Source organism: Protopterus annectens, chromosome 6.part0 (genome assembly GCF_019279795.1).
Source record: "Protopterus annectens isolate FY-2018-M chromosome 6.part0, PAN1.0, whole genome shotgun sequence".
NCBI lineage: Eukaryota > Metazoa > Chordata > Ceratodontiformes > Protopteridae > Protopterus > Protopterus annectens.
In genome coordinates, this window is record NC_056737.1 from 672,770,873 (window position 1) to 672,789,196 (window position 18,324).

At 44.0% G+C, this 18,324-nt stretch overlaps 1 protein-coding gene across 1 annotated transcript in view; it reads left to right on the forward strand.

Moving 5' to 3' along the window:
• Positions 1–18,324, forward strand: part of CEP170B (centrosomal protein 170B) — a 1,277,870-nt gene that overhangs the window by 1,158,528 nt on the left and 101,018 nt on the right. Inside the window, exons 16-17 of the mRNA XM_044074358.1 lie at positions 12,346–12,434; positions 13,198–13,291. Coding sequence (XP_043930293.1) covers positions 12,346–12,434; positions 13,198–13,291 — 183 coding nt within the window. The remainder of the gene's footprint in view (positions 1–12,345; positions 12,435–13,197; positions 13,292–18,324) is intronic.

An 18,324-nucleotide genomic window follows, 5' to 3' on the forward strand; every position in this document is an offset into this window, starting at 1 on the left:
AGATCACCTCTGAGTAAGCGATATGCCACTGAGTACAGCCAGAGTTTTTTCAGTCGGGCTGCAAAGGACATATATTTGAGGCCAGTAATCCTCTTGGTGAGGTGCTTTAGTGGTCTTTCCAGCTGTTGGAAGTGTCTTGTGAGGTACATCCCAAATGGGGCATTGTACTCTATGATGGGTCTGATGAGTGACGAGTAGAGAGGCACTATAACCTCTTTATTTCTAGATGCAAACCCTTTAGTAATTAGATGGGCCACATAGAAGGATTTCCTAACTAATTTGGCAATATGATTGTCAAAGGAGAGATTACTATCTACCTGGGTCCCCAGATCTCTTATTACCTCTTCTGTATTAAGGGGGCTGCCGCCTATGTGGTAATTCGTGGGTGTTTTGTTTTTCCCAAATGGGATGACTATGCATTTTTTGGCATTTAGCTTGAGGCCATGACTTTGACACCAGATGTCTGTCTCAGTAAGGCCTTTTTGAAGGATGTCCGTGTCAGCCGGAGAGTCAATTATGGCTCCCAGTTTGCAGTCATCGGCGAACTTGGTTAGCCATAGTCCTCCTGTGTTTGCCTGTACTTCTGAGAAATATATGCCGAACAGTAGGGGTCCCAGAACCAAGCCTTGAGGGACACCGCTTGTGACTGGTTTAGAGTCGGACCTGGAGCCCACTATTCTTACCGTGTGAGTTCTGTCTGTAAGCCAATTGGCAACCCATCTTGTGACGTAGGGGTTTATGTTCAGACTGGTGAGTTTTTCTATGATACCCGAGTGAGGAATGGTATCGAACGCCTTGGCGAGATCAAGGTAGGCTGTGTGAACCACCTTTCCCTCGTCTATGGCCTTGGTGACTATCTCGAAGAAGTCATCCAGGTTTAGTAGGCATGATCTGCCCTTAACAAAGCCAAACTGGGTCGGGTCAAGTGTTTGCAGGTTCCCAGTGTCTTTGTTAATGAGTTCCATGATGATGCACTCCATAGCCTTGCAGACCAGGCTAGTCAGGCTTATGGGGCGATAGTTACCAGGGTCAGTTTTAGCCCCTCCTTTGTGGAGCGGAAAAACCGTTGCTGTGCGCCATTCTATGGGCACATAGCCTGTGGAGAGGCTGAGGCTGAACAGCATGTTTAGGTGGGGGGTTAGTTCATTCTGTAGTTCGTGCAAGATGCAGCCTGGGTCACCATCAGGCCCCATTGATGCTGTGTTTTTGGCTTTTGAAAGGGCTGTTTTCACCTGTGCTTCTGTGATTTCTGGGACATTACACTTTTCCGGTATTGTTGTGTGCCCTTTTCAAGGTGAGAGGGAGCTGAAGTTTGCACTAAATCTATCTGCCAGTATGTTGGCAATATCAGTAGGTTCAGTATATTTTGTGCTGTTTTGCACTATCTCAGAGCATATCTGTGAGTTGCCACTTAGATTCTTGACATAGATAAAGAAGGCTTTGTGGTTATCTTTCGAATCCTTGGCTATTTTTCTTTCGAAGTTAGCCTTGGATGATTTTATGAGGCATCTTAGTTTCTTACTGATACTGATCAGGGATGTCTTTCCTTCTTGGGATTTGCTTTTTTTCTGAACTAGTTTCCTCCTTTTGTTGTATAACCTGTTTATGGCAGGGGTCCACCAGACTGGTTTCCTTCTCTTAGGGGAGTGAGTCTTGGTTTTGCTAGGGATGGCATGATCCATGCATCCTTGCAGGTGCTCATATAGTGCAGTTGTAAAGGATTCTGCATCTTGGGCAGTGTTATCCTTTAGCGTGGGGGCTGTGAAACGTACCACCTCTGCCTTAAGTAAGGTGAAGTTTGCTTTAGAAAAGTTTTTCACTGTGGTTTCCTTGGTTGGGTGACAGGTGCAAGCCGTCTCTTGCGAAGCAACGCGGCTTGTCGAGCACGTCATCGCAGGCTGACAGACACTGGATCCCCTTTGAATGACACCAGAAGTTTAGCCAGTTGTTGAAATTGATCATTTTTTCTTTATACTGAGGTATCATTCTTGGTGAGGGCAGGATGCTACTCAGGCTCAGGGTCATACCCCCCTGGGTTACATGATCAGAGAGCTCTTCTATGTCTCTTTTCATGTAGTCCAGGGAGGCGCATCTCAGGTCATTCACACCAACATGAACAATGACAGAGTCATATTTGTACTTGTTCTGGAGTGACCTGAGTGCTTGTGTTATGTGGCTGATTCTGGCTCCCAACAGGCAACTAACAGTAACCTTCTCCATGTCCAGCCTAGTGAGTGGGGCATCAGTGTGCCTGACTATTGAGTCACCTATTACTAGTGTGTTAGGTATGTTATTTCGCCTTATGGGCTGTGATTGTGCGGCACATTGATTTTGTGTTTTATGTGTTGTCTGTTTTTTGACGGGAGGTGCAGGTTTTGTGGGTGTCTGCTTTGGAGCTCTCTGATGCTTTTGCAGGTTTTTATTTAGAGCCTCCGAGTATGATTTTGTGTATTTATGTGTATTTTTTGCCAGTGCTGGTTTAGTAGGTCTCTGTGAGGCTGGAGGTGTGGTGCAAGTGTTAACCTTCTCCTCATGACTGTCTGTTCCAGTCTTGGGTGAAGAGACCTTAGCCTCCAGTTTGGCTGTATAATTGTATCTCTCGCATATGTTAGTGTTTTGTGTTAGGAGGAGAGGGCTGTCTGTGTACATGAGGCAGTTGTAACATTGCCTCAAGATACCCAGATTCACCAGCTGGAATGGAGAGTACACCTGAAGTTGCCCTTTGGTCATGCCTGAATAGCAGGGTGAGCTGCTTAGTCGCTTGGTTGGTGAGGGGTGGATAAAGAGCCTTTCCCTGCTGGGCAGTCAAGTGTTGGGGTATATTAGTGCTTGCTATTAGGTCTGAGCAAGTGCTGGACTGTAGGATGCTTTTTGAGTGCTTAGGTTGAGAGTTAGACTAGTTTCAAGTGAAAAACTGAAGAGACTTAGTGGAGCCGGGAATAATTTAACCATAGTTAACCGGTGCTGCCCGGTGCACAAAACTGTGTAAACGCGTTTTTTAAACTACTAACTTCTGGGCTGGAACCACTCCTCTTGTGGTAGACAGGCTACCTAGTACTTACCACTCCCACTGATAAGCTAGAAGGCTGCACTCCACAAAGGCTTGGGGGGCTCAGAAGCTTACAAACAGTCCTGGATACAGCAAATCTGTACCTGGACTAGACTACTTACGAGAAAGGCGGGGATCAAGTGCAAACAAGGGCTTTAAAACCAGAAAGTTATGAAAGATGGAAAAAAACTGCCCAAACGGCCAATAAGCTACAATTTCTGGGCCAGAACCACTCCTCTTGTGGTAGATGGGCTAACTAATGCTTACCACTCCCACTGATAAGCTAGAAGGCTTCCCTCCAACACAGAAAGGCTTGCGGGGCTCAGAAGCTTACCAACAGTCATGGATACAGCAACTCTGTATCTGGACTAGGCTAGTAACAGGAAAGGTGGGAAACAAGCGCAAGTGTTGTTTTTAAACCAGAAAGTTGAAAGATATGGGAAAAAACTGCCCAAACGGCCAGTAGCTACAATTTCTGGGCCAGGAACCACTCCTCTTGTGGTAGATAGGCTAACTAATGCTTACCATTCCCACTGATAAGCTAGAAGGCTTCCCTCCAACACAGAAAGGCTTGGGGGGCTCAGAGCTTACAAAGAGTCCTGCATACAGCAAATCTGTACCTGGACTAGACTAGTCACAGAAAAGGTGGGGAACAAGTGCAAACGCAGGCTTTTAAGCCAGCAAGTTGAAAGAGATGGAAAACTGCCTAAACGGCCAATAAAAAAGAAGTTATGTACTCACCATAACGTTCCATCTGAGTAGGTAAACTTCATTTGTCAGAAACCTGTGGGTATCGGATCCATATCGGATCCGAGCTGGCAGCTCCAAACAGACAAGATCCAAGCTCCAAGGTATCCAGTGACCCTCACTGTTTAGGGGGAGGGGTGGCGCTTGGGCCATAGGGCTCTTGTCTTGTTCTGGAAATCAGTGTACCTGGCTGTTGCACTCCATGGAGAATGTTTGGGCCAGTTGGGCCAAAAGAAGAGGAACCATTGTGCAGATTGTATGAGGGAGAAAAAGGACATTTTTATAGTTATTTTCCATTAAATATTGTGCAAAGGTAGATAAAAAAAGTTGTCTTTTAGAAACTAAACCAGGAAAAGAAAATGCATCCTAAAAGAAATACAAAGAAAGCTTTCCAACTGTACAGCCTCAATAGTTGTTTTGAGATTTTAATACTAGCAGTTTTGTTTCTTTATGTAATGGAAGGCTTACGTAATTTGAATTAATCAGTCAATATCTGTGAAATGTGTTAAACATAGTATTTTACTCTGGATGGTTCTAAAGAGTTTAAACATTTTGATAGACATCTTAATTGTCAAAAATATCCTCAACACATACACACACACATGGTATTTTTTAACTTTTTCTATATTCCCCATACAAAAAAAAATTGAATGTGGACTTCTTATAGATTTTCTACTCAGGATTTACAGCATTTTAGGATAAGAACTCTTATTATTTGGTTCTGGGAATTTATGCAGAGACTTAGTGTATATCCTTGACCTTTGTTTGATTGTATAATCTAGGAATGATGCAGCTTACCTCCCTTTCCTTGGCAGTGAAACAGAAACCACTGACAGTTTCTTGTTTTGGAAGCATTTTACTGTATAACAAAGTTACCTCTTCATTTGGAGTATTGACTTCCGGGTTTCCTACCCTTGCTTTGATTCTGCTAAAACTTGAGATTAAATGCAAACATCCTATTATGTAAAAAAGTTTAAGTGTTCGTTGCTGTTGTATTGCAGTAGCATTTTGCTTTGATTTTATTTGTGTATTGTCATAAAGTCATGTAGTATACTAGCTGAAAAAATAGTAATCCTGATTTGGCAGTATTTTACTTGAATTTTTTTTTTTATAATAGTGATACCCTATGAGTATCTAGGTGATTGATATCCTGTAGCATCTTGTGTGTGTGTTTTTAAGTCCCTTTTTAATTTTAAAATTCTGGAACGTAGTATGTGGTGCAGAAGTCGGAAAACTGATTACAGCATTATCTTTCGAGAAATTCTGTTGGCTATGATTAATCAGTTTGTCACGACAATTCAATGAGTCGTGGACTTTTGAAAACTAGACTGGGCATATCGCTATGGTGCAGCCACCATCAGCTCTGCAGCTTGTGATTTTTATTTGAGACATATGGCTATATTTCTGTTGCTCTATAAACTTTCACAAATTTGTCAGTATGAACTGTTTTTGAGAACATGCTATTTGGGAATTGTATATTGTTTTGTCATGGTTGTATATATGTTGATTTATGTATATATACATACATGCATATGATGTCCTTCAAGGATGCATCTGCAGTCCTTACAAATGGGTTGTCCTGTCGTCAGGCAGCCCTTCGGTCGGCCGGATTCCAAAGTCTGGGTCCGGCTTCGGCTGGTGTCGCACTTCACCCGACGTCATTGCGGCAGTTTTCGGGTATAAAGGCATCAGCCGACGCTATTTTCCTCCGTCTTTCTTACCGCGTGGCGCCCGAAGCAGAAGCTGTTCGCAAGTGCCGGTCGGTCAGATCCAGAGATTACTTCTACCGAATACTACTTCGAAGACTTCTATAAAGCTAAGTACCCCGTTGGGGACTCTTTCTTGCCTCAGCCGATGTCAGAGAAAGTTAATAACTGTTTATCTTGTGGGAAACAAATACCTCATAAAGATTTCCACTCCTATTGTATACATTGTTTTGGCCCAGACCACGACGTAGCAGCTTGTCTAGCCTGTGCTTCTTTTAACCGGCGGACGCTGAGACGTCGCTCGGACTTTGCTGAACAGATTTTCGGCTCCGATTTTGCCTACATTATGCCGTCTGATCCTCCAACTACGCAAATAACTAAAAAACGCAAAGAAAAGGACCGACACTCATGGTCCGCGGTTTCGGCTGAAACCACGGCCAAGCAATCCGCGAGTGTCTCGGTTTCGGCCGAAACCGAGCAAGCGGTTCTTTCTTCAGCCGACAACTTGCCTTCTACCGAGGCCTTCTCCATTCTGGTAGAAACGGCTTCTGAAATCCAGCCTTCTGCTGCGATTTCTCAGGATTTATCAGACACCATTCCACTAGATATTTCTACTCCTGCACGTGGAGCTGCTAGGCCTCCTCCAGCTATGTCTATTAAGGCCTTTGCCAGGGCTAAAGCAGCCAAAACTTCCAAGCCAGTGCCTGCCAAGCCCCCCTCTCACAGGCCCAGCACCAGCTCCCATATGCTTTTCTTGGCACAGGATCTCATCACTTTAATCCGTGGATCCCAGCCTCATCCAGACAGGGCCTCTCTCCCTCCTCCAGAAAAGAGGCCTAGAGCAGAGCCCCCTGAGCCAGTAGCCACAGATGATTCTTCTGATGATTCAATACATTCTGATCCTCCTGAGGCTTCTTATTCTCCTTACGAAGACTCCGATGCTGAGGAGTCCGTCCCTTCAGCCTCTCCTCCTGAGGAATTTTCCTTTGGGGAAACCTTACATGCTATGAGGGAACAATTCCAGTGGCAGGGCCAAGATTTCTCAGACTCAAGAAAAAGGCTTAGGACCTTTCTACACTTACCACAGCATAGGCCTTTAGCTATCCCTCCAGTTCTATCTGTTGTTGATGATGCATTTAATGATGCTTGCACTTCTCCTGATACTTTACCTCCGGCTCCTGCTAAACCAGATAGGTACTACAGGGTCCCGGACACTCATCACCACTTATATAAGGCCCCTTTTGCAGATCCAGAGACTATCTCCCAGGGCCCTAAAGCTGTAGCAGCTGCTACTTCTAAAAACCCCCTCCACTCTGAAAGGGATTCCAGGTCCTTAGAGAGATGGGGTAAAAAAGTTTACACCTCTGCTACCTTGTCAGCTAGAGCTTTGAATTGCCAATTTCATATGATTCAATATCAAGAGTTTATGCTTGACCAGTTGACTAAAAAGCTGTCCTCTGAAGAATCTTTAGATAAAAAGTATGTTCAAGAAATGTTACATAACATTCAGCAGGTTAGTAACCATTCTTTAAAATGTGGCTATGATGCACTGGAGGCTTCCTTTAGATCAGCCATGACGGGCACAGTTATCAGGAGGCATGCATGGTTGAAAGAACAGGCATTACCAGACCATATCAAATCTAAGCTTTTGGATGAACCCATGGACAAGGTCAATTTATTTGGTGCCCACGCACAGCAGGTTCTCAAAAAGATGGAAGAGAAAGCAAAATCTGTGCAAACCGTAAAAGATTTCTTACAAGTTCAACCTCCAAGGTTTAGCAGGAATTGGCCCTCCAAGAATTGGTCCTTTCCGGAGTCCTCTAAGGCACAAAGAGGCAGGAATAGGCGCTCTAGAGGCAGAAACCAACCCATAGGTGCCTACATGGGTCGCCAGTGGCAGGGTAACAACCAACGAGGCACGGACACAGCCACCACCACTACAACAACTCAATCACAGTGACTTGGCGGTGACACCGCCTACCAGGGAACAACTAGAAGCACCCTTAGGCGGAAAGCTAACCTTATTTTCAAAAAACTGGCACTGCATTACAAGAGAAAAATGGATTTTGAAAACTATAGACCAAGGTTACAGGTTCCATTTCCATACTCTACCAGGAAAGAGAGGAATGCCAAACCTACCACCTACTCAAAGGACAGAAGCTCTAAAGCAAATATCTCAATTATTAAAAATGAGAGCTGTGGAAAAGGTACCATCTATGGAGCAAGGGAAGGGATTTTACTCCAGGCTCTTCCTGGTACCAAGAAAAGAAAACAAATGGAGGCCTATTCTAGATCTGTCCGCTCTAAACACATTCCTCATTGTTCCAAAATTCAAAATGCTGACTCTACAGCAGCTTCTTCCCATGCTGGGCAAGGAGTCTTGGCTGGTAACTCTAGATCTCAAGGAGGCATACCTGCACGTCCCCATAAGACCTATTTGCAGAAGATACCTCAGATTTCTTGCAGGATCAGAGCATTATCAATTCTCAGCATTGCCCTTTGGCTTATCTACTGCGCCCAGAGTGTTCACGAAATGCCTGGCATCAGTAATCGCTCATTGCAGACTTCAGGGGATTCAAATCTATCCCTACCTGGACGACTGCCTGATACAAGGGGACAACAAAAACAAATTAACAGAAGACTTACAAAGAGTCATCTACCTGCTACAAGCCCTGGGATACACAGTCAATTCAAAAAAGTCAAGGCTGATTCCATCCCAAATAATAACCTTTCTGGGTGCAGAACTGGACACATCCAAACAAATGGCATTTCTAACTGCAGAAAAGAAAGAACAACTTCTTCTCTACTTTTTGGCATTAACAAAACAGAGCCATCTAACTGCAAGAAAGGTGTTACAAGCTCTAGGCTTCATGGCATCCTGCATAATTCTGGTCCCTCATGCCAGGCTTCATATGAGAAAGCTACAGTGGTACCTAAAGAATTTGTGGTCTCAGCACAAGCACAGCCTGGAAACCAAAATTCCAATGATCCCATGCCTGAAACAAGAGTTCTTATGGTGGGCACAGGCCTGTCAATCAAACACAGGACTGCCCTTCAGCAAAAGTCATCCAGGACAAACTATCACGACAGATGCCTCAGACCTCGGTTGGGGGGCACACATGATGGACAAGTGCATTCAAGGCCTATGGACTCAAGACCAACTGCATCTGCACATAAATCTAAAAGAAATGATGGCAGTAAAATTGGCAATCCAGGCATTCAGTCCTCTTCTCCACGAAGGTCAGCTGTTGATAAGGACAGACAACACCACAGTTATGTGGTACATCAACAAACAGGGAGGCACACACTCATACCCCCTATGCCGGCTGGCACTAGACCTATGGGATGTGGCTCTGGGTTACAACCTTCAGTTACAGGCAATTTTTGTTCCAGGGAAGGAAAACATTCTAGCAGACGCATTAAGCAGAACTATAACAGATGCCCACGAATGGATGCTGCATCCGGACATCTTCAAAGCCATCACAAGAAAATGGGGATTGCCACAAATAGACTTGTTTGCATCCCCACACAATCACCAGTTGAAGAAATTCTGCACAAGGACTTACCACCCACTTGCTTGGAAGGTGGACTCCCTATCCTTCACTTGGAAAGGCATGACAGCATACGCATTCCCACCACTTCCTTTGATGCACAAGGTGCTTCTCAAGATCAAAGAGGAACGTCCGAGGATCATTCTGATAGCCCCAGACTGGCCAAGACAACATTGGTACCCACTACTGAGGAGCATGTCCAGGGAACAAATATGGAAACTACCACTGATCCCATTACTGCTGACACAGAACAACTACAACATTCTGCATCCCAGCCTAAAAACACTGCAACTAACTGCCTGGAACATTACATGACAGAAATTAACCCAAATTTATCCCAAAGGGTTAAGGACATAATCCTGGAGGCTCGTAGACCTTCAACAAGAAAGAATTATGCAGCAAAATGGAAAAGATATCTCATCTGGAGCGCTGCAAAAGGGCAAGATGTGACACTGGTGAACATAGCCAACATCCTGGAGTACTTGGCTGAGCTCTACCACACAGGCCTGTCCTATTCCTCCATCAAGATACATGCATCAGCTATTTCAGCACAATACAGCTTGGATCCTCCTGTCTTCTCGCATCCTCTGCTCAGACAGTTTCTGAGGGGAATTAAAAATGTAAAACCCCCCAGGAAACCTCCATTGCCAGCATGGGACTTGAACTTTGTGCTAGAAAAACTGACTCTACCGCCTTTCGAGCCAGCAGCTACAGCAGACTTGCAATACTTATCCTGGAAGACTGCCTTCCTACTGGCAATAACTTCAGCAAGAAGGGTCTCTGAACTACAAGCATTAGTGGCAGTACAACCCTTCCTGATCTTCCATAAAGACAGAGTGTCCATGAGAACAAATCCTACATTTATGCCTAAGGTGGTATCCAGAGTCTCTTTAAATCAGGCTATCCACCTTCCTACATTCTTCCCCAATCCACAGAACAGGGGAGAAAAGCTTTTACATACCTTGGATGTACACAGGCAATTACGCTACTACCTGGACAGGACAAAAAACAATAGAAAAACTGACCAGCTTCTGGTAGCTTATGCAACAGGAAAAGAAGGAAAACCAATTTCTAAACAGACAATCTCCAAATGGATAGGAAATTGCATTAGATTCTGTTACTCCTACCATGGAAAGAAAACTCCAGAGAACATCAGGCCTCACTCCACAAGGGCCACAGCCACTACCACAGCTTTCTTACGAGGAGTGGCTACCAAGGACATTATAGAGGCTGCTACTTGGACCTCCGTGCATACATTTGCCAAGCATTATAACTTACCTCTATACTCTAGATCCCGTGCTGGCTTTGCCACTGCTGTTTTGCAAGGGATCCTGACTACACCATAATCTATTCTCATTTCCTCCTCCCCTAGTTTAGCTATGGTATTCTACCCATTTGTAAGGACTGCAGATGCATCCTTGAAGGACATAGTACAGTTTTGTACCTACCATAAATGTAGATGTCCGAGAGGAATGCATCTGCAGTCAGGATTACCCTCCCTCCTTCCCCTCTGAGGTACTCCTAGGGTACTTACCAATCTTCAGCTAGCTTGGGGGGGATCTATTATGGTGTATTTGTTTGTATATATGTACATACATGTTTATTTTGTGTGTTTGCTCTCTATTATTTGGAAACTTTGGCATTTATCCAAATTTAGCCTACCAAGAGGGCATCTGGCATCTGGGGCAAGAAACACTGAGGAAAATGGCATTGGCTGATGCCTTTATACCCGAAAACTGCCGCAATGACGTCGGGTGAAGTGCGACACCAGCCGAAGCCGGACCCAGACTTTGGAATCCGGCCGACCGAAGGGCTGCCTGACGACAGGACAACCCATTTGTAAGGACTGCAGATGCATTCCTCTCGGACATCTACATTTATGGTAGGTACAAAACTGTACTTTATGGTGGTTACCTATCAAAACATCTACTCCTCAAAACATCAAGACCATAACATCTAAACTTCAAAACATCTAAAACTCATAACATCGAATCTCAAAACATTGAAAACTACAAAGCAACTATAAATAACACCCCACACACTGTTTACTATGTTTCTGCAGGGGGGGCAAGCCCCCCTGCACCCCCCAAGTGGGGGGCTCCACCCCCCACCCCCACCCCCATAAATTAAATGTACCAACTCCAAGATCGCACTACAGTGGGGGAAAAAGTTAATTTCCTAACTCCACTGTAGTGCGATCCCGGAGTTGGTAAATTTAATTTATGGGGGGTGTGTGGAAACGTAGTAAACAGTGTGTGGGATGTTATTTATAGGTGCTTTGTAGTTTTCAGTGTTTTGACATTCGATGTTATGAGTTTTAGATGTTTTGAAGTTTAGATGTTATTGTCTTGATGTTTTGAGTTTAGATGTTATGACCATTCAATGTTTTGATAGGTAACCATTATGGCAGGGGAGATGACACCACTGACATCCAGCTTGATGGAGAGATAGTACCTCTGGCACTAATGTTCATTATGTCACCCACTGTGACATCAGGGTAGGAATCCCACAGCAGTCAACCGAGGGTGAAATAATAGCAAGAAAATGCATACAGCTCTGTCTCAATGACCAATTTAGAAAGTACAGCTTGGCCCTCCATGATCATAAAAGGAATATGCACTGCTGTCCTGGGTATGGGTTCCAATGTTCACACCTATTCTGGACTGCGCACAGGCCACTTACAGAGCTGAGTCTTTAGCCACACAACCCAGGACTCTGTCTCACTGCTCTCTTTCTATGAAATAATGTGTTCTAGTAGCCCTTTATCCATTGTCACTTCCTTTCATATAGTGTATTATGTTCACAGACCCAGACACACACACATGCACGCACAAGTGAGTGAGCTCATATATGTGCTGTCTCTCACACACACACACACACACACACACACACACACACACACATACACACACACACCTGTGTGTGTGTGTGTGTGTGTGTGTGTGTGTGTGTGTGTGTGTGTGTGTGTGTGTGTATATATATATATATATATATATATATATATATATATATATATAAAACATTTTTCACTAAATGACTTGCGCTTACCTATGTATTGTTCAAGTAAGCGTACAGGACTTGAAAATTAATGTTAGCTTAATTAGGACATGGAAACCTGTCTTCTGCACTGGTAAGAATTTTATGCTTGTTATAGCTAGAAAAACTCTGCTGTTTTGGAGTAAGTACATTCTTGTACTAAAAGTTATCGCAAGTAATATCATGCATTATTCAGAGAATTTCCATTATGTGTGGCATAGTGTTGTATCTCAATGTTGTTTTTATTTATTTCCAGATGATTTTTGATAATCTGATGTTAAACCCCGTTTCGCAGTTATCACATGCAATTCGTGAAAATACAGAGCAGCTTGCAGAGAAGATGAAGTAAGTAAAACTGTAAAAGCACATGATGTGAATGTTTTTACCTATTTTATAAATTTACATTACGTTAAAAATTAAAGGTTAGATCAGGCTGGAATAGTTTTCTAGTAACACTGTGACCAATTCAACTAGTGGCCAGGGAAACTGTATGAGAGGGTAGAAGATTAAGGCTATGAGCTTTTAAAGAATTGATTTCTATAGTTCAAGGTTTGATACTTCCAACCTCCATTTCCCTACTATGTGACGCTGATGAAGTCATTTAACCAGACACTGCTCTGGGGCCATTTAGAAATGTGTCTCTTGGACTCTATGCCCATTAATTACCTGTGATGTAAAACAGCTGAGCAGCCACAGGACAGCCCAAAGCCTTGTGGAAAGGGTAAGAGTAATTCACGCAGGAGAAATCCTCAGTGGACACCATGAGCTGGCTGTGGACTACGTGATGAAGGACTTGGAGGTGGGTGTTATATGTTGCTGAATGCCACTGAGTGCCACATGCTGCTCATGTGAATGCATATGTTGAGCATAATGACCAGTATTGCAGTCATTGTGGACATGGGCAGCAGTTCTGACACTAGGAACTACATCATAAGAAAAAAATCTTAGAACTGTGTGTATGGTGAGAACTGTTGATATCTTCACTCCACTCTGGTAAATGGATTAAGTGAGCAGGAGGAAAATACAGTAGGTAGAGACCAACAAAAATTGTAGGATTAAAAATGAAGAAGTCGAATAAATGTCTAATAGCATATTCTGTCTGTTTCAGAATTTTATTTCAGAATACAGAAAAGAATTGGGAAGAAATTGAGGCCAAAATTAATTCAGAAAATGACGTGCCAATTTTGAAGACTTCAAATAGGGTATGTATTATGCATCTTTAAAAAAATTCTGATTAGCTTCTGAAGACTTTGCCAGGACCTTAGTTTCATTGGTAGGGGCTAAGGTTTTAATTGAAAAAGTGTTTTTAATAATGTTGATAGTCTTACTTTTATTTCCTGTAGGTATACGTCTTGAAACCCATTCAATAATGAGTAGGGGGCTCACATAACATTTTACAGTACCTGCCATGGCCTGAATGGAGTCCTACCATTAAAGTTTTCAAAAGTTTTGCTGCCAATTTGAATTGTAAAAGGTCTAAGGCACAGAATCTGAGGGCATATAATAGTGTGTAGGGCCATGTTAGTATGTTAAATACCTAAATTTATAGCTTGTTCACTTAATTTTCAAATTATATGAGAGGTTACTTTTGATGTGTAAAATGAATAACATTTCTTGTAGTATGCCTCCTGTTTCAAAAGTTAATGAGGGCTCTTGTAACATTGCACTGTAGAATTGTTTTACATGATGCCTTGTTGTCAGAGTGGACAACTGTTACTTTAAGATGTAGGTGAAGAGAAGTTTTTTCTCGTTATTGCTTTGTGATCAACCTGGTTGTTTTCTGCAGTCAGCTCCATGGTACAAAAGAATAGAGCCCTGACTGTATCCCAGATTACCCAGGATTGACTAACAGTCTGTTTTCTAGAAGGGCCAGTAAGGGAGGGTTGGAGTGAGCGACTAACACTAGCTCACCAATCCTAGAGGGAGGAAGGGAAACAGTCCAGCCTGCTGCAATGCCAGCAGCTACTACAGAGATAGGTACACCGCATGCAGTGTGTGGTCCAGGGGCATATTCTTGGTATTACCAGGCTGCATCCACTCAGTGGCACTCATTGGGCACGTATGTGAATCCACATGTCCGCAGGGAAAGGCATTGTAGGCTCTTATTTTGGCAGGAGCTCATTTTAGCCATCAAGGAAGGGGCTTGGATCAGACAAGGAAAATCACTTGTGGCTGCCTGAATGATGACTGTGCTGTGACAGGCTGTTGTCTTGATGATAGAAAACAAATGGATATGTTTGCGATGGGGCCTGATCGCTGTCAGACATGAAGTCAGAACTAAAAGAATAAAACACAAAAATAAACATAAAAAAATAAAACAAAAAATTAAACCTGTTTCTTCTGCTCCTAGGAATCCACAAAGTGAGTGGCAGGCCTTCACTTGGGCTATTTGCTGCTTTAATGTCCTTAAAGCCTCCTCAAGGAGTTTCAGATGATGTCCTTCATGGATGCATCTGCAGTCATAACAACTGGGTTGTCCTGTCGTCAGGCAGCCCTTCAGTCGGCCGGATTCCAAAGTCCGGGTCCGGCTTCGGCTGATGTCGCACTTCACCCGACGTCATCTCTGCTGGTCTCCGGGTATAAAGGCATCAGCCGACACCATTTTCTTCAGTCTTTCTTGCCGCGTGGCGCCCGAAGCAGAAGCTGTTCGCAAGTGCCGGTCGGTCGGATCCAGAGATTACTACTACCGAATACTACTTCGAAGACTTCTAAAAGCTAAGTACCCCGTTGGGGACTCTTTCTTGCCTCAGCCGATGTCAGAAAAAGTCAATAACTGTTTAACTTGTGGGAAACAAATACCTCATAAAGATTTCCACTCTTACTGTTTGCCTTGTTTAGGCCCAGACCACGACGTAGCAGCCTGTTCGGCCTGTGCGTCCTTCAACCGAACGCTTAGGCGTCGGTCGGAGTTTGCTGAACAGTTTTTCGGTTCAGATTTTGCGTACATTATGCCGTCGGATCCTCCGACTACCCAAATTGTTAAGAAACGCAAAGAAAAAGACCGACACTCGCGGTCCACGGTTTCGGCGCAAACCATGGTTAAGCAAACGCGAGTGTCTCGGTTTCGGCGAAACCGAGAAAACTGATCAAAGCACAGCTGAATCTTTGACTACTTCTGAGGTTCCTGCTACCTTACTTGAATCGGCCTCTGAAATTTTACCTACTACAGTGGTTCCTAGTGAATTATCAGACACCATCCCTTTGGATGTCTCTACCCCAGCACGTGGTGCTGCTAGGCCTCCTGCAGCCATGTCCATTAAGGCCTTTGCCAGGGCTAAAGCAGCCAAGTCTACTAAATCAGTGCCTGTTAAACCCCCCTCAACCAGGCCCACTTCTAGTTTACAAATGCTTACTCTGGCAGAAGATTTAATATCCTTAATTAGGGGATCTCAATCTCACCCAGACAGGGCCTCTCAGCCCCCAGAGAAGAGACCTAGGGCAGAGCCCCCCGAGCCTGTGTCCTCTGATGATTCTGCGGATGACTCAGATATTACAGACCAGCCAGAGGCTCCTTTCTCCAATTATGAAGACTCAGATGCTGAAGAATCCATTCCAGCTGCTTCTCCACCAGAAGAATTCTCCTTTGGGGAAACCTTACATGCCATGTGAGAACAATTCCAATGGCAGCAACAGGATTTCTCAGATTCCAGAAAAAGACTTAGGACTTTTCTGCACCTTCCACAACACAGGCCCTTAGCTATACCTCCTGTCCTCTCTGTTGTGGACGATGCCTTTAATGATGTCTGCTCTGCACCAGATTCCTTACCTCCAGCCCCTGCCAAACCAGACAGATTTTACAGGGTACCAGACACTCATCATTACCTATACAAGGCCCCACTTGCAGACCCCGAAACTATATCCCAGGGGCCTAAGGCAGTAGCCTCGACCACAGCAAAAAACCCTATTCCTTCTGAAAGGGAAGCCAGGTCTTTAGACAGATGGGGCAAAAAGTTTATACCTCAGCTACTCTCTCAGCTAGAGCTTTAAACTGTCAGTTTCACATGATACAATACCAAGAGTTTATGCTTGATCAGTTAACTAAAAAACTATCTTCTGATGACTCTATAGATAAGAAATATGTATTAGAAATGGTAAATAACATACAACAGGTTAGTAACCATTCCTTAAAATGTGGCTATGATGCACTGGAGGCTTCATTTAGATCAGCCATGACTGGCACAGTGATAAGAAGACATGCATGGCTGAAGGAACAAGTCTTACGGATCATGTTAAAGCTAAGTTATTAGATGCTCCTATGGATAAGACCAGTTTGTTTGGTACACCTGCCCAGCAGGTAATGAAGAAAATGGAAGAAAAGGCAAAATCTGTTCAAACGGTTAAAGATTTCTTGCAGGTTCAGCCCCCAAGGTTTAGCAGGAACTGGCCTGCCAAAAATTGGTCCTTTCCTGACTCCACAAGATCCCAAAGGGGCAGGAATAGACATTCCAGAGGCAGAAACCAATCCAGAGGAGGTGCCTACAGAGGACGACAGTGGCAAGGTAATAACAGAGGCACAGACACAGCCACTACCACTACAACAGCACAATCACAGTGACTTAACTCTAAATCCGCCTACCAGGGAACAAATAGCAGCTCCATTAGGCGGAAAATTAACCTTATTTTTGAAAAACTGGCACTATATCACAAAAGACAAGTGGATTTTGCAAACCATAGACCAAGGTTACGGTTCCACTTTCACACTTTACCAGTCAAAGAGGAATGCCAAACCTGCCTCCAAATCAAAAAACAGAAGCTCTACAGCAGATAATGCAATTAGCAAAGATGAGAGCTGTGGAAAGAGTGCCAATAACAGAACAAGGCAAAGGATTTTACTCCAGACTATTCCTAGTTCCAAGAAAGGAAAAAGTTGGAGACCTATTCTCGACCTGTCCACCTTAAATACATACATCATTGTCCCAAAATTCAAAATGCTGACCCTACAGCAACTTCTTCCCATGCTGGGCAAGGAGTGTTGGCTGGTAACTCTAGATCTCAAGGAGGCATACCTGCACGTCCCCATTTGACCAATTTGCAGAAGATACCTCAGATTTCTTGCAGGATCAGAGCATTATCAATTCTCAGCATTGCCCTTTGGCTTATCTACTGCGCCCAGAGTATTCACAAAATGCCTGGCATCAGTAATCGCCCACTGCAGACTACAGGAATCCAAATTTACCCATACCTGGACGACTGCCTGCTACAAGGGGACAACAAAAGCAAGCTGACAACAGATTTACAAAGGGTCATTTACTTGCTACAAGCACTGGGATACACAGTCAATTTACAAAAGTCAAGGCTGATACCATCCCAAACAAGGACATTCTTGGGCTGAATTGGACACTGTAAAACAAATGGCATTCCTAACAGAAAAACAAAAGAACTCCCTCTTTACTTCTTGGCTCTAACAAAACAGAACAAGTTAACAGCAAGAAAAGTTCTGCAGGCCTTGGGCTACATGGCATCATGCATAATCTTGGTTCCACATGCCAGACTACATATGAGAAAACTACAGTGGTACCTAAGGAATTTATGGTCCCAACACAGGCACAGCCTAGAAGCAGAAATTCCACTAATCCCATGCCTAAAACAGGAGTTCCTATGGTGGGCTCAAGCATGCCAGTCAAACCCAGGCCTACCCTTTCACAGCTATCAAGCAAGCCAGACCATCACAACAGACGCCTCAGACCTAGGATGGGGGGCTCACATGCTGGACAAATGCGTACAAGGATTGTGGACGCAGGATCAACTTCACCTGCACATCAACCTAAAAGAAATGCTGGCAGTAAAACTGGCAATCCAAAATTTCAGACCATTTCTCAAAGAGGGCCATTTGATGATAAGGACAGACAACACCACAGTCATGTGGTACATCAACAAGCAGGGAGGCACTCATTCATACCCCCTATGCAGAATGACTTTGGAGCTTTGGAACCTGGCACTCAGCTACAACATCCAGTTACAGGCAATATTTGTACCGGGAAAGGACAATACTCTAGCAGACATATTGAGCAGAACCACATCGGATGCCCACGAATGGATGCTACACCCGGACATCTTCAAGACCATCTCAAAGAAATGGGGAAGGCCACAGATAGATCTATTCGCTTCCCCTCTCAATCACCAGCTCAAAAAATTCTGCACAAGGACATTCCACCCACTAGCATGGAAAGTGGATTCGCTCTCCTTCAGCTGGGAAGGTCTAACAGCATATGCATTTCCCCCTCTTCCCTTGATA